Source organism: Coniophora puteana (assembly GCF_000271625.1).
Source record: "Coniophora puteana RWD-64-598 SS2 unplaced genomic scaffold CONPUscaffold_6, whole genome shotgun sequence".
Classification (NCBI taxonomy): Eukaryota; Fungi; Basidiomycota; class Agaricomycetes; order Boletales; family Coniophoraceae; genus Coniophora; species Coniophora puteana.
Window position 1 is genome coordinate 1,712,698 of NW_006913058.1, and position 24,436 is coordinate 1,737,133.

Genomic DNA, 24,436 nt, shown 5'->3' on the forward strand with positions numbered 1-24,436 from the left:
GTTATGATATCAAGGAACCTCTACTGTCAATGCTTCGCTGTAGCCTGTCAAGGATACACGACATTATACCGCTGGATGAGTCCGGTTGCTGTTGGACTTTCCAATTCCAAGGATCACTATTATAACGGCGTAAGAAAAGCCTAATCCAAAACGGCATGATCAGACAACATGCATATATGTACGAAATGTCCATTGTAAATCACCAGCAACCAGGTTACAGCCCCACACTTTCTGCCCTCGTCGATGTCCTCCTCTTCCTCTCCGTCCTCCCCATAGTACTAGACATACTCGTCGTCCGCACACCCGCATCCCTCCGCAAACTCCCAATCACCGGGCTCGTCTGCCCAGGCATGCCGTCGATATCCCCACCAACACTTGTCGCATCCGACATGACGCGCTGGCGCACATACGAGCCGCCGCCCCCGCCGCCGACAGAGTTCGACGGGGTCGAGATCGCGGAGGGCCCGAGGCCGCCGAGCGCCCAGCCGACCTGAATGCCGCGCTTGATGCTCCATATCCAGATAAGACCGAAGACGGGTGCGGAGAGGAGCACGTTGAGTACGGGGAAGAGGTCGGGATAGCGTGCGGGCGCTGCGAAGATGAGTTCAAGGAAGTGGAGGGCGAACATGCCGGTGTGCGCGGCCTGGGTGTGCGGTTGCTCAGTGGGAACGATCAGATAAGAGTAAATTGGAGACGAGACGCACAAAGGAAAGTATGCCGACAAAGGAGTCGAGTTTTGGCGAGAGCGGGCTGAACCCGACGAGCCGATTCCAGATCGCGAGCGTCGCCATGTATTCCATACCGAGGCCGTCACGCTTGAGCAGTGGCCACATGCTACGACATTGGTCAACACCTCTTCCACGCCGCAAGCAATCTCAACTTACCTGAACGCACCCACATTTGCTCCGAGCACACCCCACGCCCACACCTCACCCCCATGCGACGCGCCAGACAGGAGCAACATAAGCGGCATAAGCGGCAGCAAAATCGTCTTCTCGTGCACCTGGAACGAGAACAAGAAGAACGACATCGCGCTCGTGAGCAGCGCATACGGCAGCAGTGGCAACAGCGCCGTCTGCGTCCTCTTATCCGCCAAAACACTTCCGCCACCTCTCCCCTCCTCCTTCTCCTTCTCCTGCTGCACTGCAGGCGCAGACTCGGCCGCGACGAGGGACAGCCGTGTCTTGTACGCGCCCCACGCGAGTCCAGCGACGGCAGGCGCGAAGCCGAGAATAGTGAACGCCGCGCTCGCCCGCACGAGGATGTGTTCTCGACCTGCGAAGAGCTGTTTCCATTTGATGGCGACGTTGGTGAGGCACCAGAAATTGGCGACCTTGTCCTCGAAAAGACCACGGTTGAAGGGGAAGATACGGCTTAAAGGATCAAGGATGCCCGATACGGGTGCGAACGGCGGGAGGAAAGGGGCAAAGAGTAGAGCAAATGTGAGGGTGGTGACGGCGGCGAGGCGGACGAAAAGGCGTGTGCTAAGGATGGTGTTACGTTAAGGGTACCGAGTTCATGAGTTAAACCCACACTCACCCATGGACAGGACCCAGATATATGCACTTGCCGAGAAGGTAAGTGCCGATCGCAGGGGCGTAGTACAAAGCCATCTGCTTAAAACCGAGACTGAGAACAAAGAAGGCCGCGCCGACGAGGTCTTGCCCTTTGGCAAAGGATGACAAGGCAAACAATGTCAATCCTGAACACGACAGCGTCGGTTAGCCAGAACACCAAGCTAATCGTAACCGCGTATACGCACCAAGCATTACAGAGTTGTATTGGAAGTGCCCATTATCAATGAGGAGTAGCGCTGGTTGCAGCAGCAGAATGAGCAGCGCGACATGCTGAGGGCCCATTCAGGTTCATGACTCTTTCGCACCGGGAAGCACGCACCTGGGTCCTGGATGACCGCGAGTCTTGCCAGGTCTTGATAAAGTAATATAGTGCAGGGACGTATATGAGGGTGTCGAAAAACATGACAGTCGATCGCATGAATAGCTTGCTCTCGGGTGTCTCAATACCCCTTGAGCTATCGAGTGCAACCCACGCTGGGTTGACCAAGGCACCACTATCGAAGGCAGTCATGAATCGTCAAGGGATGGGAAATGTGCTAGTGTAACTCACACTTGACCGCATATCCAGGAAACATATGCCGTTAATGGTGGATAGTCGAGACCCCAGTACTGGAGGTCGTAGGTGTACCATTTTCGAGGAGGAAGGTGGATAGTAAGTTCCATCCAGTGCCTCTGGGCTTCGTAGTCGCCGTACATTGGAGGGGTACCTTGACCTGAAGCGCAACCCTGTGAGTCGCAATCTCCGAGACAGAAGCCCATGTTTACGCACCTGAGTACGACCCCAAGCCAATGCACCATTTCACCAAGAACGACGCAGCAACCGCGGTTGGCACCGCATACGCCTTCATCGAGTTCTTATGCAACCACCTCACATACCTCCTCGCTGCACCCGTATCTGGCTCCTCCGCCTCCGGAATCGTGCCCAGGCCCACATCCCTACTCCCGCTGGGCGTCATTGGCGAGGTGGGGAACCGGCGCTTGAGCCTCTCCTTCTCCATCAGCGTGCTGAAACTGCGTCTCTTGGTCGCGCTAGTCGCTCCTGAAGAATGCACGGCAGAGGCTATGGAGGATGTTGCAGAGACGGGAGAGAGATTGCGCTCGTGCGGAAAGCCACCATCGTGGTCGAGCTGGAGCCAATGCGGGCTTTGAGAAGTCTGGAGAAGGTCGCGCCTGGGTGTGGGTGAGATAATTTCAGAGTGTTCTGTGTCCGACCTGCGTATCAGGTGTATCAGAAGGCTGGAGAAAATCTGATTAGAATGCAGGGAGAACGATAGCGTACGTGAAGCTGTGCAAGCTGCTCATGGGCGTATGACCTGCCAGGCCAGCACGCGTTCTGACCTGTCCGCCGCGAATTTGCGGAAGAGAGTTAAAGGATGTTGTCCGGTCGCGCATAGTTTTTCTGTTAGTGGGACCTAGTTGGGATGTCGCGGATACCTCGTCCATAATGAAATGATAGCTGGACCACAATGAGGTGGTATGTTGGCGGAGGGGTGGAGGAGGCGTGTCCGTCGCGTCGGTGTTTGGCAAGAGCTTCAGAAACAAACAAAGGAAATGCCACGCGCTGGCTCTTGGTCCCGACACTTTCCCGACGGTATCTTCCAGCACTCTTATCCGTTTCTCAAAGCTCAACATGTCAGCTTGTCTACGCTTCACGAGGCGGGTATGTGCCTTCATTCTTTCAAGCGTGTCTCCTCAAAACTCCTCCAGGTCTGGAAGTCGTTCATTGACAACAAAGGTAGCTCTGGAGGCATGAGAATTCCCAAGGATGTCGCCCTTACTAGATGCATGACATAGGTCACGATGGACTGTGCTTCCCCAATGTGCGTGCATGATTATATTCGCACCGATGCTATTCTAAGTAACGGCACCACAGCTCGAGATTCGTCGGGCACTCCCCGGAACGGTCGAGACGTCTTTGAAAATCGAGCCGTATAATCGTGAGCTTCCGGGTCCTTAGTGCACGACTCGAACTTGGATTTGACGACCAAAGTCAAGTGAACAGGGTTGGAGTGCGTGCCTTTCCCTTCATCATTCCACTCTCGCTTATCCATACATTCAGACCGTGCACGGCGGTCTTATCATGTCCTTGACGGATACCCTGGGATCTCTCGCTGTCGCGTCAAGGGGCCATTACATGACTGGTGTTTCAACAGACATAGGAGCTTCGTTTATCAAACCTGCCGGGAGAGGCGGGGACGTTTTGCATGCGAGGGCCATAGTCACTGCAATGGGTGCGTTATCGTAGGTAAAACGCACGCAAGTAGTCGCTAATCCTTCCCACAGGCAAGTCCCTTGCATACACCCGTGTCGACTTTACGAATCCTACAGGGGACCTTGTCGCCTACGGACGTGCGTCTTTTTGCCCCTTTCCTTAAAATACTCTAACATGTATGCATTCGTAGATCACACGAAATACGTCGGCAGGTCGTCTTCGGATCCTGTGTGTACACCTCTGAGCAAAGTCTGACACGCCCTTGACTAACGTGTATCTCGCGCAGAACAATGTCAAGTTCTCTGAGGACGGAGAAACTATAATAGAAGGCAAAGATGTAGACTGAACTGTCTATTTGTCGAGTTTGAAATAGAGACCAATTCATCACCCTCGTCCTCTGCTAGACCGTGTCGTTTTGTTAACCTCATTAGTGCAAACGTCGCTGCCTACGCGTACAATGGCACCCAAGGACCCGACAGCGATTCTACCTGGCTTCGCTCGGTTGATGTACTTGCCGCTGCCCATCTCGCTAAGGTATATCTCAAGTATTCCGTGTCACTGACACGCAGCGTGCGCAGATTATTGCCAGTTTCTCCGAGGGCGAGGAAAATATCATATAAGGCAAGGCTGCAGATCGAGTTGCTCATCTTAGGTCGCGTTTGAAATAGAGACCAACGCGTCATCCTCGTCCTCCGCGGGGGCACGCCGGCTTTCGTCAAGCTCGCTATGGCAGATGTCGCTACGTATGGTCGCAATCTCTATCTGGCGATGATTCTACTTGGCGTCGCGCAACAGACACGCCTCCGCTTATCACCTTGCCATTGTACGTCTCGACGCGTCAGTGGTCGGCGGGGATTGCGGCGCTTCCAAGCCTCCCATCCCCTCCGACGAAGAGACGTCGCGTTGAAAAGAGGGCGTAGTAGTTGGCCGAGACGTGTATCAGACTGCTGGTATGCAATTTGAACGAATTGGGATTGTTCGACACAGTGATCGAGCGCGAACATTAGGTGAGCTCCCAATCTAGACACATTCCAGCTAGATTCTAAAGCTCTCCGCGGCAGTTCTCGACTCAGAAGTTCCAACATGGACCAATGTCAGCCTCTTCCTCCTCGGCCCGCCTTGCCAAACAGTACCAAAGTGTTGAACTCCAGACCTATATAGGATGGCACGTCGAATCCCTTCCCTCCTCATCGTAAACATATCACATCGCAACAAACATCCAACAATGAACTATATCATTTTTGTCTCCGCAGCCATCCGTGCCCTCCACGCATTCTATGCGCTGGCTGGGTCCGGTACGCTGACGTCCTCCGGACTACTCGGTCTCCCCGGTGGTCCTCTGCTCTCCAACGCGCTCGCCGAGCTTGGTCCTCAGCTCGGCATCCGCACGCTCCCTCACGTCTTCGGCCAGCACATCGCCCGAGGGATCAAGAGCATCGCCGACGTCGTCTCACTTCGACTGTCGGCGGTCGTCATCCCTTTCCCCTCGGTCCTCAACAATACGTTGCTGTCTGAAGACGGTGCCCTCGCGTCTGAAGATCAGTCAAGCCCCGGCCTCGTACCTGGCCTTACGCCTGACAATGGTAACGTCTCTCGTCTCTACCTACGATACATAGCTAACGCCTAACACTAGTCATCCTCTGGGCGTCGTCAAACGAGACGTTCAAAGAACCTCAAGCCTCCTGGTCTACCTCCGACACGCTTCCCATCGCCCCGCTCCCCGTCTGCGAGTTCAAAGGTCTCGAACTCCTCACCTTGACGGACGTGTGCTCGACGGACGACCAGCTTGCTTCAGTCGACACAGCTCTCGGGTCCGCGCCTTCCGCCACTCTGCTTCCCACCTGCGAGTTTAAGGTCCTCGAACTCGCCAAGTTCGATGTGTGCTCGGCGGACGACCAGCCCACTTCGGTTGACCAAGCTCTCAGGTCCACGCTTTCCGCCGCTTCGCTTCCCACCTGCGAGCTCAAGGTCCTCGAGCTTGCCCCACCGGAATTCTGCGCGGCGGGCGACCAGCCCACGTCAGTCGACGTCTTCAGACCCCAGGTTTTGGCCAACATCCCCCTCAAGGCTCGATTCGCGCGTTCAGACACTCAGGATTTCAAGGCATGGCTTCTGCAGCTCCTCCCCTACGTCTATTTCCCGACAATGGCACGCGTATTCGGATTCATTCTCGTTTCTGTCATTCTCTGGAACTTCAAGGTAAGCACCTTGAACCATCTCGAATGACGTCAGCTCATCACTTTCCTAGGGTCGCATATATCGACGCAAGCCTCGTCACGTCTATGTCTCCCTCGATCACCATCTTCTCGACAATGTCCTTCTTGTCAACCTCTCGCCTCCTGAAATGCACGGCTCCACTGTTCTCGAAATCTCACTCGCATCCAGCACTTGGCTCCCATCTGTTCCGTCCACCCTTCTCCCTCTCCTCCCCTCAAAGAAAGGAAATGAGCATGCTTTGCTCACGGTACTGCCGTTGAACAACGGCGAGGAAGATTTTGGATACACAGCCAGCGCACCAGTCCTCGCTCCCGACGCGGACGAAGAAATCGAGGCCCTGCCACCAGCCAACAACGAGGAGCCCATCGGGTACACAGCAAGAATCCAACTCCCTCTCATCCGACTCGGGAAAGGAACTGAGTATAATTTGCTCGCAGTACTGCCGCTTGTCAACAACGAGGAGGATTTGGCTCTCGCTGCCAACACCCCGCTCCCCGCTCCGGACGCTGAAGAAGAATTCGAGCACGCTTTGCTCGTGGGCCTGCCACCGGTCGACGACGACGAGCTTGTCGGACATGCAGCAAGCATTCCCCTACCCCCCGTCGACGCTGATGAAGTTCTCGGGCACGCTTTGCTCGAGCCGCTGCCTCCAGTTGACGATGACGAAGTTTTCGGACACGCCATTGCCATGCCGCTCCCCGCCCCTGGTGCGAACGAAGTACTCGAACTCGCCGAGCTCGAGCCATCGCCGCCAGCCGACGACGAGGAGTTCATCGGGTACACAGCAAGAATCGATCTCCCTCCCATCCGACTCGGGAAAGGAACTGAGCACAATTTGCTCACGGTACTGCCGCTTGTCGACAATGAGGAAGATTCTGTTCTTGTTATCAATATCCCGACCCCCACTCCCGACGTGGATGAAGTACTCGAACACACCGCAATCGTGCCATCGCCACGACCCAACGACGAGGAGCTCATCGGGTACACAACAAGAACCCATCTCCCTCCCATCCGACTCGAGAAAGGAACTGAGTGCAATTCACTCACGGTACTGCCGCTTGTCGACAACGAGGAAGACCCTGTTCTTGTTATCAAGATCCCGACCCACGCTCCCGACGTAGATGAGTTGTTCGAGGACGCTGTGCTCATGTCATTGCCACCGGCCACTGACGATGAGGTTAACACTGCTCGCAAGAGAAAGAATCAGCTGAAGAGGCATAGGAAGCGAGAACGGGAAGCAGCTGAGTCGGAGAAGGTAATTTGTGCTTCACTTTAAACATAATTTGTTGGCCATGTTGTTGACTTTTGGTTTTCAGATGGCCGTCCTTGCTTTATCGTTGGCGGAGATTGGCTCGCTCCTCCCCATCGAACCTCAAGTCAGTGATCGCGAATGTCTCGTCGCTTCTTTGGACGCTTCCAATTCCGAGCCTGGACTCGATTCTGTTCTGTACAAGAAGACATACTGGCGAGAGCGGTATGACAAGGTACGCTATTCCCTTTTTTTCTGAGTGACGTAAACTTATGATTACTTGATTACAGGAGTCCCAAGCGCAACTAGATGACTTCCGTCGTCTCTCAGTCGACGCACTCCTACTCGCCGGCCCTCGAGCACTCTCTACCGAAGGAGCTCGCACCGATCAACACCTCCATCTTGATCTCGCGGGGCACGACCCTAGTTTCCTTGCGCTCTTGATCTCAGTCCGTGGTCGGTGCCCGCTACCCGACATTGCGGAGATTGCGGAGATGACGATCCCACGCTGCTCCGCTGCCAAGCCGGAGTCGATCTCTCAAGATGTCCCGGAGCTTACGCTCGAGCTGCTCCTCGAGGAGGGGCCAGAGGCGTTCCTCCATGACTTTACACCGACCTCGCATGTCGTGATGCGCACCAAGGCCCAGAAGCGCGCCGACCTCAGGCAGCGTCAACGCGAGGAGGCCTCTAAAGCCACACCGACGACCGACTCTGTCGCAGCTAACCCTTTCACCGTGCTCGAGGTCGAAGAGGGTCTCAACTGGGCCACTGAATGTGATGCTGCCGACGCCCTCCATGCCTCTCAGCCAATCGACGTGGACGCACCTTCGCAGCATCTGACTGCCACCCAGCAGAGGAACCAGCGGCGACGCAACAAGGAGCGCGCCGAACGTCACGCAGAGGAGAGCCAGTCGTCCGAGGAGTCCTCCTCTCATCCTCACTCGTCGAACAAGAAAGCCAAGAAGAAGAGCAGCGGCAAGAAGAAGCCCGGGAGCGCGCGACCAGTGTTCGGGATTCATCTTCAGCGCTAGGCGCTGACTGGACAAGGACTTGAGCTCTCACTCTGGCGACGCGATCAAATCTGCACTTCTGCACTTGTGCTGACCGACCGCTCGCTCTCTCGCTCAAGTCTTCCAACTATACTCCGTGCCTTCAACTCCATGTCTTCAGCTGACCAACCGATGTTCGACACACTGACGACAAGGCGCTTCTGCGCAGATGAGCGCGCCGCGATGAGGATGGTAGAAGCGGGAGCTCTAGGCTATATAATGTAGCATTCACATGTGCTTGACTACGACTTGTACCCGCTTGTAGTCTTATATGAGAAGCACATTTGCTGCAACTTGGGTGAGATCAGCGAGCCTTCACCATACTATCCGCAACAGATAAAGGGACTGTTTTCACATGCGACATCCAAGCTATCATATGACCATAGGAGAGCCGTCGACGAAGCAGTAATTGACGGATATTATGCATTATGCACTCTGCTTCTCGCTCATCACGCGGGATTCCTCTTCCCCACCTTCCAGGGACATGTTTAGGGCTACTTGATTCACAGTGTCCTCCGACCACGCCATGCCCATCGCAATGCGGAGAATAATAAACTGCTGTGACAGAACCTACGTGTAACGGTATTACGCTTAGCATTGCTAGCTAGGAGGTAGAAAAAAACACGCACACAGAACAACATCCACACGCGAGAAAGGCATATTTGTGAGACATTTTCAGTCGCTTCCGAAATTGCATAGGCGATTCCGAGAAGTGTGAAAGGGATCGTCCCTTCGACCATCATAGAGATCAATCCTGTGTGTGTTCGCAGAACTTTTGCCGGTAAGATGTCGCGAGTGGCCCAGTTAGTGGCCATAATACGATAGCAGATCATGAATGTCACGGTTGCGTTGAACGCTGCCGTGCATGAGATCCAGGCTACGTCCCAAGGGAGAAACGTGAGCGCCCAGAAGTTGCTTTGTGGGCTGGCGTCTTTAATGGTGGTTACGATTGAGGATACTGAGACGAACAATATTAGCGTGCTCGGAGGTGTGTAACAGACCGACCGACCAAATACCCCGCTGTATAGCAAGGTGGGGAAGATGAGATGACGCTTGCTTTTTTGAAGTATGATATAGCAGCGACGAAGCTGTTGAGTATGAGTTAGATGCCGTGTCGAATGTCAGGTCAACGAGCGTTACCATAAGACCATCCCCCATTGTGTTTGAAATCGTAGTCATAGCGGATGCAAGAACTCCATACCAGCTATGGCTGTGATTCACAAGCCAAACCGGCGGACCTCCGGAGGTGTCTCTGTAGGTTATCCACAGAAGTTGGCCGAAGGTCTGGATCATGACACCGTATATCGTCAGCATAAGGAGAAGGATGGCCCCGTAACCTATGTAGAAAATGGTCCAGTTCCGATCGAGTATACGTCTCTTGACGAGAAGATGTGCAGTTGTAAAGTACATGCATAAGTTGACGCCTGCCAGTGAAACGGTCGTTGCGGTGAGGTGCCAGGGTAAATTGGGAATGCAGTGGCTCACCATATAGAATAGCGGATAGTGCATTGCCGACATAGATACTTGTCTCTAGCTGATTCTCGTTAGAGCTCATCGCGTGACCTCTAGAGACGCTTGACCAAAAAAGACGCTGGAGGAGCAAGGGTATAGTAATACGAGGGCACCAGGGACAAAGATATACGAATCCTCGTTCGAAGGCTATTCATGTATGCTGTGAGGTGATTCCACGGTCAAAGGCACAGCACGTGTACCCCATGCCCAAGCTAATTGCGTCTGCCGTCTCCTTAATGTTAATGAAGTTTCATCACTATGAGCTCGGCCAAGACCAATTTTTTGGATAATGGAATGACATCCAAATAATTGCGGACTCGCTTTCGCGGACCTTCACCTGAAGGCTCGCCCTGGGAGAGGCTGCTGCCATGACTAGCAGCTCTCTAGTTTCAACAATCAGAGGGGCTCCGAGTATGAAGGGTAGAGGGTGAGGGTGGGCCCGAGTACCTGGATGATTATTGTAACGAGGCTTACCCTGGACACAATAGAGATGCCTTGTGCAGCTTTTGAAAAATATTTTTTGTTTCTCAGCGCCGTGGCTAGCGACACAAAATCGGAGTAGCGTCAAGCTAGTAGTAAGCGCTCGGTACAGCCCTAACTTTATCTTGATTAAGGTACTCACCAGGCCAATGCAAGGTTCTAAGAGGCTCGCCTCACATTGAGCTAAACTTTGGAGTGCTTTTTACGATAGGAAAGCGACGGCCTCGCTGAACTGTGTAGCTGTTGTGAAATCTATGAGCATTCAATTGGGTGCCTAAACGCAAGCCCTTGTTTGTGGCATAATATGTTGTGTTCTCCGATGCGGCATTTTCCGTAACACAGCTGAATTGTGTTTGCCTCCCCACAACCCGCCATCCTGATCCTTGTCCTGATCTCTAGCGCTCTATTCCATTCTGGACAAGGCACCATTCTACGGGCCTTTTCTTAGTAGAATGTGATCCGTACACAATACGTGCTATATTACCTCTGACCACATGCTCTCAAGAGAATGATATACTGCTGGGGAGCCTGCTGTCTGCTAAAACTTGAATATAGGGGGTTTACGTTGAATAGCATATAAATCCAGCTTCAAGTTTGATACTAAATTTTATGAATGGGTGAATCCTTTATGATAATCTGCATACAAGCCGATACAATATTTTACATAGACACACAAGAAAGAGCGATCAAGAAAATCTAGCTATCCTACATCAACGCAGAGGAACGGTTTAATGTTCAAAATTGTTCACATATACATGGACTCGATGGATGTTGCCTCTGATAACCGAAGAAAATGGGTCTGCGATAGGTCACGTCAAAGCAAAACCTTAGCTTAAGTTTCTGACTACATTCTACACGTTTCCTTCACCCGTTGCCAAAGGCTCGTCAGTTGTAGATGCGGAACATTTTGCTGTCACACTAAGAGTACGCATCCGAGGGAAGCCAAGCGCCGTGTTACTCAGAGAAGCCGAGTTTGACGCCTGCCAAGAGCCAGATATAATCATGCTGATTTCGTCTGTTCGAGTTAGCTCCTGGACCGTGCCCTTTGACCAGCCGAATCCCATTGCGATGCGCAAGATAATCAACTGTGGCGACAATGCCTGATGATGAAGACGTTATTGTCATGTTCCTCTCCGGCAACGGTGTAGGATGGGGATTACGCACACATAGTACGGACCAAACGTCGCCAAGAGTAGCTTCTGTTCCGCTCTTGCAAAGCTGAGCGATGAAATATGCAATTCCAACAGCAGTAAACGGAATGGTCGCTTCAACAATCATACTGATGATGCCGGTATAGTTGCTGAACCCCTCGCCATAAACCTTGTTGGGATGCGCACGCCCAACACTGATCATACGCCAGCAAATCATGGTGCTTACGAGCACGTTGAATGATACCGTTGACGCGACCCAGAGCATGTCGAGGTCAACAGCGACTCCAGACCAAATGTCTCCGTTGGGGAGTGCCGCATTAACCGTTGCAGCGATGGATGAACCTATGGACAAAGACGATTCATGGTGAGGGGGACTCGGAAGCAGCGAGAAATATGATAGCGATCCACCTATTGTGCAAACATATAGGAAGGATGGGGCAATAATAGTCCAACCTCTTCCAACAATAATGTAGTAGCGATGAAGCTGGACATCTCGTCAGCAAGGTTTACAACCGGCGGTATCACAGGGGGTAAAAATAACGACTTGCCATCAGGGCGTCTCCGAGAACGTTACAGATGACGGTTACAGCATTGCCAGTAACGTAGAGCGGGTTGTTCATGTTGACGGAGAACCAAGCAGGCGGCCCTCCGGGAGCACCGCGGTCATTTATCCAGAGGAGCTGTCCAAAATACTGGTTGACGACAACGTTCACCGTCACGAGTACCAGCAAAACGGCGCCGTAGGAAATGTAGAAGTACGTCCAGCGAGGATGAAACTGTCGTTTCTTCAGAAGTAGATATACGGATGCCGAACACATGCATATGTCTATCCCTGTCTGCTATCAGAGGTCGGAACGAATCTGGAACTAGATGCGCGGGATTACCTAGAATGACGCCCAAAAATGCGTTGCCGACGTAAGTACCGACTTCCAGAGTGTAGTCAGCTGGAAGGTGGCCCATCTTGGTCCCTACTCAGTGACACGGGAGAAGGTAGCGCGTCGATGGCTTTGAAGAAGGGGTGTTTTATCGCCATTGAAAGCTCTTCTTGGGCTATCAGCCGCAGCTCTCCCGCCTGGCAGCTGCGTTCTTGGGTTTCGCTGAGAATATATTCGTGAGCGTCGGAAAGAAGCCCTGCTGACTACGATTCAAGTCTGAAATAACAAATCATCGTTAGCGCTGCATAAATACTCATAGTATGTGGAAATCAGCTACCTGTGTTTTCCGGTTGAAGTGGCCGTTATGTATCTCGGGGCAGCCACAGTACGCCTTGGAGAAGGCCTAAGATAAAGTTCCAGTAACTCTCCTCGTTGTAGTCGGTGGAGCGGGTACGTACCGGGAACGTAACTCTGTAATTCAACGAGCCACACACCTGATCGGTCTTATCAGGAAAGTTCGTCAATCATAATGGCGCACTTCTGAGCGGCACTCTTCCATGTTGAGGGCGCATGGCCTTTGTGAGCGTCTGATAAGGGTGTAGATGCCCTATCGGTCTCGTCAAAGTGTTCCATTCTAACGGACCGATCAAAACCGTGCCATTAAGCCGAATGGAGTATCAGCGTAACCCATATTAGACCACCAAGAAGCTACAGTCCCGTCCTGAGATGGGGCATCCCTGCTGAGGTCTGCTTATTGCAAGTACGCACAATTGTGAGCTGAACCTACCATATCGGTTTCATCTGTCGTCATGGCGCTTCTGACGAACCTCGCGCTAGTCCATCCCTAAGCTTGAAAGAGTACTCGAGTTGGAGTTGCGATACCCATTGCTCGTGTTCGATAGATGCATTCCTACTGAGAAAATGGAGGAGAGGTTGTGATTGTCATTAGGCATGATCTATGTGTGAATTTCTTCTATATGAGCTATACAGTAGATGTGAGTGCAGTTGCGACGTGAAATAGCAAGTGTGACATTGGGCAAAAGCATAGCATATTGTGACGGAAAGCATGGACGAAAGCACGCAAACCTAGGCGATAGACTCCCCCTTGGAGTGGACTCCGTCCGCCGATGAAGGCGCAGGATCATCGGAGGCCCCAGAGGGTTGTCTTGACTCTGAAGAAGACGGCGCTTCGTTGGATGTATCTGTAGTAGCCACGCTGGCCTCGGGGGCTTCGCTCCTCTCTTCCAGCATCCTCGCTCGCACGTCCTTCGTAGCAGAAGGCGGCAACCCGCCGAGATAAGGCTCGAATTCATTTGCCCCAGCCTCCATCCCAAGCGCCTCCTGTAGCTCTTCCGTCAAGGAACTGTCGAACAGCGCCATTGCAACCTTGACATCCTCGCTCCTTGCTTCCGGGACCTCTTGGACAGGAGACACCACGTCCTCAGCGAGAACAGCGTTGGGATCTTCGCTCCGTGCCTCTTCTGTCTCGAAAGCCCGTGCGCGAGCCTGGGACGCCAAGAGTCGCGCCGCATGCGCTTCGGCAACCTCGGCAACTGTGACGGGAGGCGGAGCGGGCCCGCCCCAGACGACCTTCTCGGAGCCCTGCTCATGCTCGCGCGCAAGCTCAACTGCTCCTCGACGAGAGATGTCGCGGAGAGCCTCAATTCGAGCGTCAGGGGGCGTGAATCGAGTCGGGTCGAATGGACGACGGGAGGGTGGCGATGGGGAGGGAGTTGATGGCTCCTCCAAGGCGTCCACCACTACCTCTGCCTCCGCCTCGGCATCAAGCCCGGCATCGGAAGAGCTAGACTCGGCCTCTAGCTCGCCGTCCCGAGGAACAGCTGGTTCAGCCGACACCTGCACATCCTCCTCCACCGGCTCGATGACACCCGTGGGCGTGGGCGCAGAGCCATAGTTCATGTTATGCCACCACTTCTCCATCGCGTCGAGGCTCTCCACACCGGTGGGCATGCTGTACGCGCGCCACTGACGGTCCTTGGCTGCGCTGAGTTTGCGCCGAACCTCACGCTCACTGAGAGAAGAACGCATGATGATGTAGTGCACCATCCCTATAGGACGTTGAGCGCCATTGTCAGTCAGGCGTTTCATGCTTTAGGTAGTAGAGGTGTACACACATGACTTGTCGTCGGAGTTGACGGCCGTGCTCCCGCGGACTGGCTCTTGATTAACGAAGTTCTGTACCTCGATATTTAGCTGTACAATTGACGGCCTTGCCGGGTCGTCCTCCTTTGCTTCGACAGGCTCGACCCATACATGCATCGTCTTGGTTCCCTCGAGCTTCTCCAGCGTTAGTCGGACGGACTATGCAGCCCCTGTCAGCTCTTGTTCCGCCTCGAAGATGTATAAGGAAGCACACCTCTCCGGGATACACCTGGGTTACCTCCGCCAAGACTTGCTCTACCAGGCGTACCGTGCGCGAGAAGACGAGGTCGCCACGCCCAGGCCCACCGTACAAGCGTTCTTCCATCTCTTCCAGGGGGACGTACTGGAAGCCAAAGATACGGGATGTGTTGTGGTACGCCACGAGGACGCCGTCCATGTTTCCGATGCGCACTTGGAAACTGATACATTTCAGGACTCTCAATCAGATAACACGGGGGACGACAGGATACGTACCTGTACTTCAGGAATGCCGACCGGATAAGGTCATAGTACTCCTTCTCGAAGCTCTCCATTGGCCCGTGCAGCGACCGAATGAGATAACCCGCGTGCTCCTGGACACATAAAACGACGTGAACCCTCTGCTAATCGGCAGTACAAAAACACATACCTCCCAGTTGATAATATCATATCTAACCGGGACAGCCGCACGTGTCTTGAGATCAAAGACACCTGTCCCGGGCAACCGACTATCTGCACAGTCCAGCTGCGACCGCATGACCATCTTGCCTGACTGCAATTCACGTCAGCATGCGAATAAACGCGTGTATATATAACACTCACCTTGGCGTATCGATATGCCTCGCGCCGTGGATCGTTCGTCTCAGCATCAGGGTTCTGCGCGCTCCGCGTGAGACGCTTATACTCTTCCGGCTTCAACGTAAGAAAACGCTCTAGCATAGTACCCTGTTGAGAGCTATCGTAAGCACACGCGGATTAAAGCCAAAGATGTATATGAGCGCACCATCCACGTCAGAACATTCTTCTCGGCAAAGTCATCGTCCTTGTCCGAGTCAATGGTATAAACGCCATCACGATGCTTGAGCAATATCGATGCGGGCATACGCTGGCCAGGAGTGAAGTTCTGTGGCTGAGGATTGAAAAAGGGTTAGCATCGCGAGATAATGCAGAGGAAGGAACATAAATAAGCGGGACACAGTTGCTTCGCCGCATACAGTGACGCGTCTATGCGTCAAATATGCTTTGAGTGTTGCTCACCTCTCGCGAGAAGTGCTTGCTCAATGTCGTCGTATCCACCTCCTTGTCCTCCGATATCAGGAAATATGAATGCGATAGCAAGCCAGTCAATGAGGACGTCGAGCCGGCGTACTGTTTTCCTTCGCGCTTGGCGAGCGACCATAGATCCTAAGTTTACTTAGCAGCGTGTTCGCAAGTGTCGAAGTCTGAACTACCCACTTTGTCCCGAGAACTCTTAATGAATCCTGTAATGCGATCAAACGCGAAGTCGCTGACGTCCGGAACTTCTTCGAGCCATGGGTCAAAGTTGTAGACCTTTGAACGGGGATCCCGCATCCAATGAACGCCGGGACTGCGGGTGGTTAGCATCTACAGGAGGGAGAGCACCACAATGTACGCACTTGAAGAGCACACGATCTAGTCCGTGAGCCAGGGAAGCGATCGGTTTCTGGTCCGATGGTGGGGGAAGATCTGAACAATATGAGGACACAAACGTCGACCGACAGCCAGGTGACACACCTTCTAGCGTTGGCGTCGAGTCATTTTCGAGGAGACCTTCTATACGACGGGTATATGGAAGCGGATGATGGACATGCGGTGGGGCCGCCCGACTCGACCTTGAGGAAGGAGAACCATGCGGCACGAGTTCTAGGGACCCTTTAGCAACACATCGGTTCTGCCAGGGATGTTACGCACTGTCTTCGCCCCAGCTGTCGACCCACTCCTCTGCGACGAGGCCTGGCCCCAGTCCTTGCCTACTAGGTGAGGGCTGCGTATGTCCCCCGCCGACTATTCCCTCGAGAGCTGCCCAATTGGCGTTGCTCTTCGCGGCCTTGCGCTTCTTGGCTTTCCTCTTCGCGCTTTTGCTCGTTGGGGTGGCATTGGCCTTCTGAGCGTCGTCACCGCGAGTCATAATCATCGACCCAACGGCTTTGAGCGTCTCCTCCATTTCGCCCTCACGTTTTGAGAGCGCCTGACGCGTATTGGCTTGCAGATTTTGCGAGCTCATAGCTGCGAGGCGTTGCGAGAGCGAAGGCGTCCCAGTTTCGTCATTGGAGGCAGGCTGCGTTTTCTTGCGTTTGCACGCAGGGAGTGTGGTATGCAGTGCTCTCCGCGCTACGACATTGGAGTCCAGGTAGCTGGAAGAAAGTGAGGAGGAGACAAGTCGCGCCCCGGCATTGGCGACGCGCTTCATACGAGTGGTCGGAGAAAACTCGACGCGTCCAAAAACGCCGTCATAAGTTCACTCGCGAACTGCCGAATCGGCAGGGGTAATTATTCGAGCTCCTATGAAAGTATTGCAGGAGATATTTAGTCTCCGACAAAGCGGTGATTCAATTCATCCAACGCAACAACTTATGTGCGGCTGAAACATATTTATCGACTTTCTCGCAAACATTTCCAGGAATCTGGGAAAAACGCAGGGGTACTCGGATAAGACGTGCGTGTCATATACCTCATTAGCTACCATATCAACGATCAACGACGTGTCCTTGTTAGTTCTCGACGATGGGGCTGACTTTACAATACAAAGGTACAAGTACAACATGCGATGATTATGTTCATAAAGATGCATACAATTTATCGCGTTCGCTTCTCGTCCGAATCGCCTCTCTACTTTTTGATAAACATCCACCATCCAGGCACGGGCCTCACTATGTCCCTCTCCTCGGTTTTGGACAACGATATGTCGTTGCTCAAGCTAACGGCGCTCCCCATGCTCCCGGCTACAAGGAGCGTCTCGAGCATCTCACCGTTGTCATCGAGTTTGACGTCTACCTCAAAGGTCCCAGCTGGAATGTCCCTCATACTAATGTGTGGGTAGGGAACCCCGTCGAGAACGAGGTACGAGTCAGAGTCTAGTTCTAAATGTTCTTTTGCGAAGGCTTCTCCACTAAGCTTGGCGTAGTCCTGGGACGGAGAATCGAAGGAGGGGATGTTGTCTAGGAATGGCCCTTGCCACTTCCCATGGGCATCGAATACGCAGAAGGTAGTGGCCCAACCCATGAGGTACGTTGGACCACTCATGCCGCTGTGAAGGTGGGCGACTCTCCCCCAGAAGTCGATGTTCTCCTCTCCGTCGGGGTCGTCAAACGCGTTTACGAAGCATGCCAGCACAGGCCTGAGCAGGTGATACCATGCGGTCGTCTCGAACCCGAATTCCTTCAGCTTGTCAATACTCTGCAACACGACCTCCCAATCCTCGCGCGTTCCATCCAGCGTGACGCGAGGGATACCACAGCACAGCCCGAAAAAAGTCTCCCAATAGCTCTTCGTCGTGGCCATGAGCGCAATAGCGAACACTTTATTGTCCGTGATCGTCGTCGTACTGAACTTCGGAGTTGCCCACATTCGAAGCGCGGGATCTGTCAAATTCTCTTCGAGAAGGTCCGCCGTCTGCCTAGCCACTCTCCCGAAGTCGACCGTGTACCGCGTTCTGTACGCTGTTGGCCTAAGCTCCTTCTTCCCCTTATGTGCAACGAACAGAGAGAGCCGCTCTTCCGCATACGCGCTCACATAGAAGGAGAACTGGGTCAAGATGGCAAGCCAGACATCAATCGGACGGAGCACGCGCGCACGGTGCTCGTTGTACGCCTCAAGCAAGGTGTGGACAAGCCCATTGCGCTGCAATATTATCTCGCTGGCGTCAAATCCTTTGGGAATGGAGGACTGGAGCAGTTCAGCGCACTTACTGTACTGGTTCGGACATGCGCCCTGAAGCAATATCTCCGGCGCCATTTTTGGTTCTGCCGTGCTCTCGTCATCTGATGGATCTTTTTTGAGATAGGACTCCGCGAGGTGACTAGCCGGCCTGAATGTCACCGCCGTAGGCGCAGTGAATATGGTCTGCAACATGCGAGCAATCGTCATGTCAGAACGTGGGCCGTTCCTTACCTGGATGAAGTATTATGGACTCACGAAAGAATTATGGTCAATCGTTTGCATCGCGACGCTTGAGCAGTTTTTATCGAGGCTTGAGCCTGAAGGACAAGAACTTAAAAAGAAGATCGTCATTGAGTACTATTACTTTAATGGACTACTGCTTACCCCGGGTACGCTTGCTATGCGACATCTGACTTTGAAGTTGTACTGGTGATATAAGCTCTTTGAGTTCCGACGTAAGGCCCCGTTTATCGATACAGTCACCCTTCAGATTTGTAAGTAATACATGCTTATACCAGTCCGTTATGTTCTGCTGGTGATTGCACGTGTGAATGTGAGGTACACAGTAGAGCGCTTGGGGCTGTGGATCTGAGTGCTTGTGGCTTGGAGATGACTTCGACGTGTTCACTGACAATGCTTCATCACGAGGGGCTCATTACCACTATCCTCGTCTATCCGTAGCACTAGTACAAGTCGTTGTTGTTACTTCCAAGGAGTTGGTACCGTTGGTTTTATTCCTATCCAGTGGACTTTATTGTTCGCTCTCAATGGATCTATTTCAGGTATCTTCGATTCTTTTTCATTGCATCGAACGTTATGGAAGCTGGCGCTACTGTGCCAAGAAGTATCACGATCTTAGGGATCGACATCAATTTATCTCGAGCGCGAGATCCTCGACGTAGTATACGTTGATCCTACCCGTCTTCGCATCGACTACAACCTCGTCTCCCTCCTCGGTTTTGTTCGTAACAGCCCTATTATCGCCAACATACCATTTTCGCTCTCTACTCCACCAGTTATCTCCAAGAGGAGTACTTGCATTCTTCAATTCGTCGCATAGGATTACCTGGGGCTGTTGATTTTGGGGACGTGGAGCGGTGAGCCTCAACAGACCTCGAAAAGAGGCTGGGATATATAACTCGACGTCGCCATCTGCGAGGATTTCCAGCGTATAGGGAGTCTCGTTGTAGAGACTATGCTGTAAATACGCGGTTTCAACACAGATTCAGCTGATTATCAGCACCCTGGCTTGTTACGCACTATTCTCGTTGTAATACATCCTTTTTTCGCCTCTATCTTCAACTTTGCCCTCTTCCGTTGCGCCCGAGGTACTGAATCACCGGTCGAAGGAGGTATATTGGGAGGCAGGAGGACCACGTTTCCCAAGATACTTCCTTCGTCGCGATAAAGCTTCATGTTCGGCCATAAGCCCTTGGGGAGCAAGGACAAAACATCCCATGAAAGGAGTCGTCTGGGTATGTCCATTGCCGGGTCAATGACGATGTTAGCTGTCGATGTAAATGTATCCGAGTTTGACGAATACAGGAAGTTGGTGGGAAGCGAGTAGCCTAATGATACCAACTCGGCGACGACAAGGTCCCTGTTCTGCGGCAAGTAATGCATTAGCCTCAAGTATAAGAACGAGAACAACCCTTCTACGAACTTCTTTGTAGTCAGCCCCGTGGTAACCTTCTTTCTCGAACATGGGTGTATCGTTCGAAGAGGAGGCCATCATGATGTAGATGGTAAGTGGCCAAGGTCTCTGCCCGAGCTATATACAGCTTCGGGTCGCCACTTGCTGTAAAAAGGAAGGATGGCTTCACATCACATGCGCTCAGCGCCTATATATAGCCGAAAAATCCAGAACCGTCTCGAAATACAAGGATAGCCCGGCCGTTAGTAGTGTTTGTCGGGTTTGTCGGTTCATAAGACCAACGTGGTTATTCCTATGAAAGAGTAACTTGCAATTGCAGAGAGGCGCGAGTCGCTGCTATCACTGCAAACATTTCTTGATAATAGTGACATTTTAATTATTAAAGTATTATAAATAATAAAATGAACACAGCTATCTGGGTTTCAATAATCAGTTCCTCATTATTTTGAAGTTTATCAAAGACAGAAATGCAAGGTGCCATTTACTGACAGCCGGGCAGCTCTGTTTTTGATAAAGTTTTAAATAATGAGGCCTCAGAAACTAACTCAGGTTGCCGTGTTCACCTTATTTTTTAAAGTACTTTTCAAGTAATAATGTCACAAATGGTATTGACGTTTGCGTTCCATCTTGCCAATGCAAAGATAAAAAATTAAAAGTACCCACTGTAGCAGTCTTAAAAAGCGGCTTTTAACTATGTTCAAACACCAAAAAAATCTAGCTTTTTACAGGATTTTCTCTCGCACATAATTCAGGTGCATATTGCAAGCTTTAAAAATTATCTGCCATATTCTATGGTGTTTTAGAATGAAATGACATGTCAAAAAGCCATGTAGCGCAGGTACGCTTGGCATACGTACATTTGGCGCATCTGTGGAGCATCTATTTTAATTTTACTTTGATTTAATTTGCGTTGGCAAGACCGTTTGCAGTGTATCTAAGAGACAGGCTGGACGTGATCCTGTGAAAGCAACAAGGACACATCTAGTGAGGGTTACAAGCACATAGTAACCGACCCGGTGTCAGGTGAGGTATTGGTCAACACTAAGAGCTTTCTGATAGTTGATCCGAGTCGTTGAACGTACTGTACTTTTTCGACCAAAAGTTCGTCCCGTGTCCCATTCGGACCAGCACCGCGAACTTTTGGTCGGTTTGTCCCGCTTCAGTAGAGCCCACGAACTAAAATGGGTGACATGTTGTAAATAGGGGCTAAATGGGCATCAATATTTCACTTGTGGACAACCAATACAGTCATCCCAGCAGCTCATTAATACACCATAGCGCACAGAATGAGGCGATGATATCCACCACACACTCATTTTCCTATTTAAAAAACTCGAACCGAACTTATGTCCCGCACCACCAACACCAGCGAACTAAAAAGCGGGACACGCTGTATTTGGTAGTCATATTCCCACACCACCTCGCGAACTTTTGGTCGAAAAAGTACAGTATGTTATAAAGTAGTAGTGAGACCCACGACTCGGAGAGAAAGCATTTCGAAGCACGCTCAAGTTACTGCACCGCCACTAAGCTACCCCATTTCCTTAGATCCAATCACACTGTTTCAGCAATCTACGGGATGCAAGCATCATTATAAGCGTGACACCCAGACATACACTCGTACGGTTCGAACAATCCTGTCCCCGAACGCACCAGCTCAAATCCAGTTTTCTATTTGTACTTGGATTAGTAGCCTCTCCGCTAGTCGCCCTACGTCGCTTTTGTCAGCGATACCACATCACCAGGCCGAGTCAGTCAACTATTACTTGCCCATGCTGCCATATACTTGCTGTGCGAAACATTACTGTATGGGAAACTCGCTTTTTTCAAAGCTTTTTTAGAGTCCGATAGCCTTCCATTTATCAGAAAGTAGGCACAAGGTACACTCACAATGATTTAGACAAACATAGATTTGATTACAGAAAGAATTTTAGCCATGTTACGGCCAAGTTAGGGCTTCCGAGAGCTGTATTCACAAATCCTTGATGCTGTTCCTCTCTACCCATTGCGCCGTGAAGATGAAAATGCAACATTATATGTCCCGAGAAGTACATTTATCCTTGTGCTGGGATCAATCAGTCTCAAGTGAGAGATCCTCGACGTAGTATATGTTAATCTTGCCCGTCTTTGTATAGGCTACAACTTCGTCTCCCTCCTCGATTTTGTTTAAAACGTCGCTAGTCGAGCCAACGTACCAACCTCGCTCTCTACTCCACCAGCTATCTCCAGTAGGGGTGCTCACACCCTTCAGCTCGTCGCAGAGGATCACTTGAGGTTGTTGGGCCGTAGGACTCGGAGCAGTGAGCCTCAACAAACCTCGGAACGATGGTGGAATATACAGCTTAATGTCACCGTATGCATATACTTCTAGCTTATAGGGAGTTTCGTCGTAAAGATTATGCTAAAATCGAGCAATATCAGCGCTGACCGAACGTGTTACTGGTGGACTGTTTGAATACGCACCATCTTTGTCGTGACAGGTCCTGTCTTTGCCTCTATCTTCAAGTACGCCCTCTTCCGTTGCGCTCGAGGAACCGAAATGCCGGATGATGGTGGTATGTTGGGAGGCAAGATGACAATATCCCCTGAGATACTCCCTTCGTCGCGGTAGAGCCTCATGTTCCATCGGTCGTGGGGGAGCAGCAGTTTATCGTCCCAGGAGAGGAGGCGATAGGGTATGTCCATCGCTGGGTCAATGATTAAACGAGCTGTCGCCGTAAATGTGTCCGAGTTTGACGAAGAAAGGTAGTTGGTGGGAAGGGAGTAGCCCAATGATCCCAACTTGGCCACGACAGTGTTTCTGTTCTGGTGGCCACGCGTTAGCATCACATATAAGAAGGTCCTTCTACGAACCTCTTTGTGGTCCGACCCATGGTAGCTTTCCCTCTCAAACATGCTCGTGCCGGCTGAAGAGAAGGGCATGGAGTGGGTTGTTGAAGAGGTGGAGGTGGGTGATCAAGGAAGCTACGCGTCCAGGTCTGAGCTTGCCGCCCTGTACAGCATTTAGTCACTGGATGCCGTAAAAAAGAAGCGCAGATCCATATCACATGCCTTAGGATGGTGGCGCCCAGCGTCTGTATAACGCAATCGAATATCTGAAAGCATAATGAAACTTCACTGCAATAACCGCTGTTAGTCTGAGTGGGAGTCCACCATGCGATCGACACGTCCATCCTGCGAGAACAGCAAGATGAGAGGCAGGTTCCAATGTCAGGAATACTCCTGCGATAGAAATTTGATCAGCTCTCATCCTTTTGTGTCAGGTCTATGGTCTATATAAATAAGGATCCTGCGAGCGGTCGCTGATGCGATGAGTGGGTGAACTTACTCGCCGGAGCGTATGCAAAGTCGTGTGATAGGGTGATGTGATCTAGGCGATTTTAAAGAACAATATATAGCACATTGTCTACTCACCGATACGAACAGACAGGGAGGTCAATGAGGGTCAGTGGTTCCAGTAAGCTCGCCCCGGGCCATTCGACGTACAGTGATGTGTGGGTCGAGGGTGAGATATTCGGCGAGGTGCAAGAGGTCCCTCAAGAAAAATGCATGTGCTAATGTCTGTGTATCATATTGAAGGACTTTGGTCTAGTGGAACATCGAGATACTGACGAAACGTGTGAATGAGGAGAAACACATAAGTCGGACAGCAACCGTGCACCACCACCTACCCCTTTCAAGTTCTCGGGCCGGGCCTGTTTACCCAGATCCCATGCTTGCTTGGTCAAAATGACTCTGAAAGCGACGCTCAAGCTCAAGTGACACTCACAACTTCGAGTTGGCTCGTGCGATCTATACGAACCTCATGTCTGCCCCAGAGCGCACCGGTTCAAGCTCGAGCTCAAGCTAGTCAGATATCTCCGTCATCAAGCAATACCAATCACCTGGGACTGCAGTCGATCCCCCGCCCCGGGCCGTTGACGTTGAGCGGCGACCTCGGTCCTCTGATACAACGCTCATGTTGCCTTGCTTCTCGGGGTATCCCACCCCACAAGAACCATTTCCAGTTTCACCTGACGCACATGCAGACTCTATTTATGAAGCATACAATCGCCTTATCACTTGAAGCCGCCGGTATCACCTCTGAGTATTGTCGGGCGGCCGTGGCAGCAGCTTCCTGGACCTTTGTGGCAAGTTTTTAAGCTTTGCGATATGAGCTCCGCGCAAGCGCTCGTGCCCTGAACAACGTTAGGCGCCAGGTACGCCAGACATGAAACAGGTCCGTACTTTGTACATCAGGATCTGTACCTGCCTGCTATCTATCCGTGATAACCTGAACATAGCCGGACTCACGAAGATCAAGCCGACGCCACCGAGGCAGAAGACTTCATCTCATCAGAAAAAGACGAAAAGAAAATATACAGTTTGTCGTATTCCCGCACATACCTCCGCATCTTCCCCTGCGCGTACCATACTCG

At 51.9% G+C, this 24,436-nt stretch overlaps 9 protein-coding genes across 9 annotated transcripts; 2 read left to right on the forward strand and 7 right to left on the reverse strand.

The window, feature by feature from the left end:
• Window positions 1-214: 214 nt before the first annotated feature.
• On the reverse strand, window positions 215-2,425 carry CONPUDRAFT_90366 (glycosyltransferase family 57 protein; the record flags this gene model as incomplete). The annotated part of the gene is made up of 9 exons (XM_007770585.1): window positions 215-374; window positions 411-643; window positions 705-834; window positions 885-1,484; window positions 1,540-1,702; window positions 1,763-1,847; window positions 1,897-2,071; window positions 2,128-2,290; window positions 2,347-2,425. The coding sequence occupies 9 exons, from the start codon at window positions 2,423-2,425 to the stop codon at window positions 215-217; spliced, it is 1,788 nt and encodes a 595-aa protein (XP_007768775.1).
• Window positions 2,426-3,157: 732 nt separating this feature from the next.
• On the forward strand, window positions 3,158-4,177 carry CONPUDRAFT_124561 (thioesterase thiol ester dehydrase-isomerase). The gene is made up of 9 exons (XM_007770586.1): window positions 3,158-3,237; window positions 3,285-3,312; window positions 3,372-3,397; window positions 3,451-3,514; window positions 3,573-3,586; window positions 3,637-3,808; window positions 3,861-3,926; window positions 3,980-4,017; window positions 4,076-4,177. Exons 1-9 carry the CDS (start codon window positions 3,208-3,210, stop codon window positions 4,133-4,135), a joined length of 498 nt encoding a protein of 165 aa, XP_007768776.1. The 5' UTR covers window positions 3,158-3,207; the 3' UTR covers window positions 4,136-4,177.
• Window positions 4,178-5,014: 837 nt separating this feature from the next.
• CONPUDRAFT_153981 (uncharacterized protein) lies at window positions 5,015-8,286 on the forward strand (the record flags this gene model as incomplete). The annotated part of the gene is made up of 5 exons (XM_007770587.1): window positions 5,015-5,372; window positions 5,423-5,988; window positions 6,038-7,261; window positions 7,323-7,490; window positions 7,546-8,286. 5 exons carry the CDS (start codon window positions 5,015-5,017, stop codon window positions 8,284-8,286), a joined length of 3,057 nt encoding a protein of 1,018 aa, XP_007768777.1.
• A 444-nt stretch (window positions 8,287-8,730) lies between these two features.
• On the reverse strand, window positions 8,731-9,859 carry CONPUDRAFT_73165 (uncharacterized protein; the record flags this gene model as incomplete). Its single annotated transcript, XM_007770133.1, has 4 exons — window positions 8,731-8,874; window positions 8,934-9,262; window positions 9,306-9,641; window positions 9,790-9,859. The coding sequence occupies 4 exons, from the start codon at window positions 9,857-9,859 to the stop codon at window positions 8,731-8,733; spliced, it is 879 nt and encodes a 292-aa protein (XP_007768323.1).
• Window positions 9,860-10,942: 1,083 nt separating this feature from the next.
• CONPUDRAFT_144210 (uncharacterized protein) lies at window positions 10,943-12,407 on the reverse strand (the record flags this gene model as incomplete). Its single annotated transcript, XM_007770588.1, has 4 exons — window positions 10,943-11,396; window positions 11,461-11,789; window positions 12,022-12,279; window positions 12,332-12,407. The coding sequence occupies 4 exons, from the start codon at window positions 12,405-12,407 to the stop codon at window positions 11,148-11,150; spliced, it is 912 nt and encodes a 303-aa protein (XP_007768778.1). The 3' UTR covers window positions 10,943-11,147.
• An 847-nt stretch (window positions 12,408-13,254) lies between these two features.
• Window positions 13,255-16,919, reverse strand: CONPUDRAFT_165584 (Pet127-domain-containing protein). Its single transcript, XM_007770589.1, has 12 exons — window positions 16,397-16,919; window positions 16,220-16,348; window positions 16,102-16,171; window positions 15,920-16,052; window positions 15,722-15,868; window positions 15,468-15,593; window positions 15,287-15,409; window positions 15,114-15,236; window positions 14,960-15,057; window positions 14,700-14,904; window positions 14,458-14,644; window positions 13,255-14,391 (listed from the first exon to the last, which is right to left on the reverse strand). Exons 1-12 carry the CDS (start codon window positions 16,893-16,895, stop codon window positions 13,409-13,411), a joined length of 2,823 nt encoding a protein of 940 aa, XP_007768779.1. The 5' UTR covers window positions 16,896-16,919; the 3' UTR covers window positions 13,255-13,408.
• Window positions 16,920-17,314: 395 nt separating this feature from the next.
• On the reverse strand, window positions 17,315-18,571 carry CONPUDRAFT_153984 (uncharacterized protein; the record flags this gene model as incomplete). The annotated part of the gene is made up of 1 exon (XM_007770590.1): window positions 17,315-18,571. The coding sequence occupies one exon, from the start codon at window positions 18,569-18,571 to the stop codon at window positions 17,315-17,317; it is 1,257 nt and encodes a 418-aa protein (XP_007768780.1).
• Window positions 18,572-19,125: 554 nt separating this feature from the next.
• CONPUDRAFT_144212 (uncharacterized protein) lies at window positions 19,126-20,157 on the reverse strand. Its single transcript, XM_007770591.1, has 3 exons — window positions 20,028-20,157; window positions 19,625-19,969; window positions 19,126-19,562 (listed from the first exon to the last, which is right to left on the reverse strand). The coding sequence occupies exons 1-3, from the start codon at window positions 20,097-20,099 to the stop codon at window positions 19,233-19,235; spliced, it is 747 nt and encodes a 248-aa protein (XP_007768781.1). The 5' UTR covers window positions 20,100-20,157; the 3' UTR covers window positions 19,126-19,232.
• A 1,869-nt stretch (window positions 20,158-22,026) lies between these two features.
• CONPUDRAFT_137387 (uncharacterized protein) lies at window positions 22,027-22,735 on the reverse strand. The gene is made up of 2 exons (XM_007770592.1): window positions 22,482-22,735; window positions 22,027-22,419 (listed from the first exon to the last, which is right to left on the reverse strand). Exons 1-2 carry the CDS (start codon window positions 22,701-22,703, stop codon window positions 22,090-22,092), a joined length of 552 nt encoding a protein of 183 aa, XP_007768782.1. The 5' UTR covers window positions 22,704-22,735; the 3' UTR covers window positions 22,027-22,089.
• Window positions 22,736-24,436: the final 1,701 nt, after the last annotated feature.

Bases quoted from the DNA above. Each gene is read 5' to 3' on its own strand.
- CONPUDRAFT_124561 (XM_007770586.1), top strand. From the start codon at position 3,208: ATGTCAGCTTGTCTACGCTTCACGAGGCGG. The intron at 3,398-3,450 runs GTGCGTGCATGA...ACGGCACCACAG, and splicing joins ATGGACTGTGCTTCCCCAAT to CTCGAGATTCGTCGGGCACT. The intron at 4,018-4,075 runs GTGTGTACACCT...TATCTCGCGCAG, and splicing joins GCAGGTCGTCTTCGGATCCT to AACAATGTCAAGTTCTCTGA.
- CONPUDRAFT_165584 (XM_007770589.1), bottom strand. From the start codon at position 16,895: ATGAAGCGCGTCGCCAATGCCGGGGCGCGACTTGTCTCCTCCTCACTT. The intron at 16,053-16,101 runs GTGCGTACATTG...AACCACCCGCAG, and splicing joins CTAGATCGTGTGCTCTTCAA to TCCCGGCGTTCATTGGATGC. The intron at 15,058-15,113 runs GTATGTGTTTTT...TTATGTGTCCAG, and splicing joins ATGATATTATCAACTGGGAG to GAGCACGCGGGTTATCTCAT.
- CONPUDRAFT_144212 (XM_007770591.1), bottom strand. From the start codon at position 20,099: ATGATGGCCTCCTCTTCGAACGATACACCCATGTTCGAGAAAGAAGGT. The intron at 19,970-20,027 runs GTTCGTAGAAGG...TACTTGCCGCAG, and splicing joins ACGGGGCTGACTACAAAGAA to AACAGGGACCTTGTCGTCGC. The intron at 19,563-19,624 runs GTGCGTAACAAG...GCGTATTTACAG, and splicing joins GATGTATTACAACGAGAATA to CATAGTCTCTACAACGAGAC.
- CONPUDRAFT_137387 (XM_007770592.1), bottom strand. From the start codon at position 22,703: ATGGACATACCCTATCGCCTCCTCTCCTGGGACGATAAACTGCTGCTC. The intron at 22,420-22,481 runs GTGCGTATTCAA...GCTCGATTTTAG, and splicing joins GACCTGTCACGACAAAGATG to CATAATCTTTACGACGAAAC.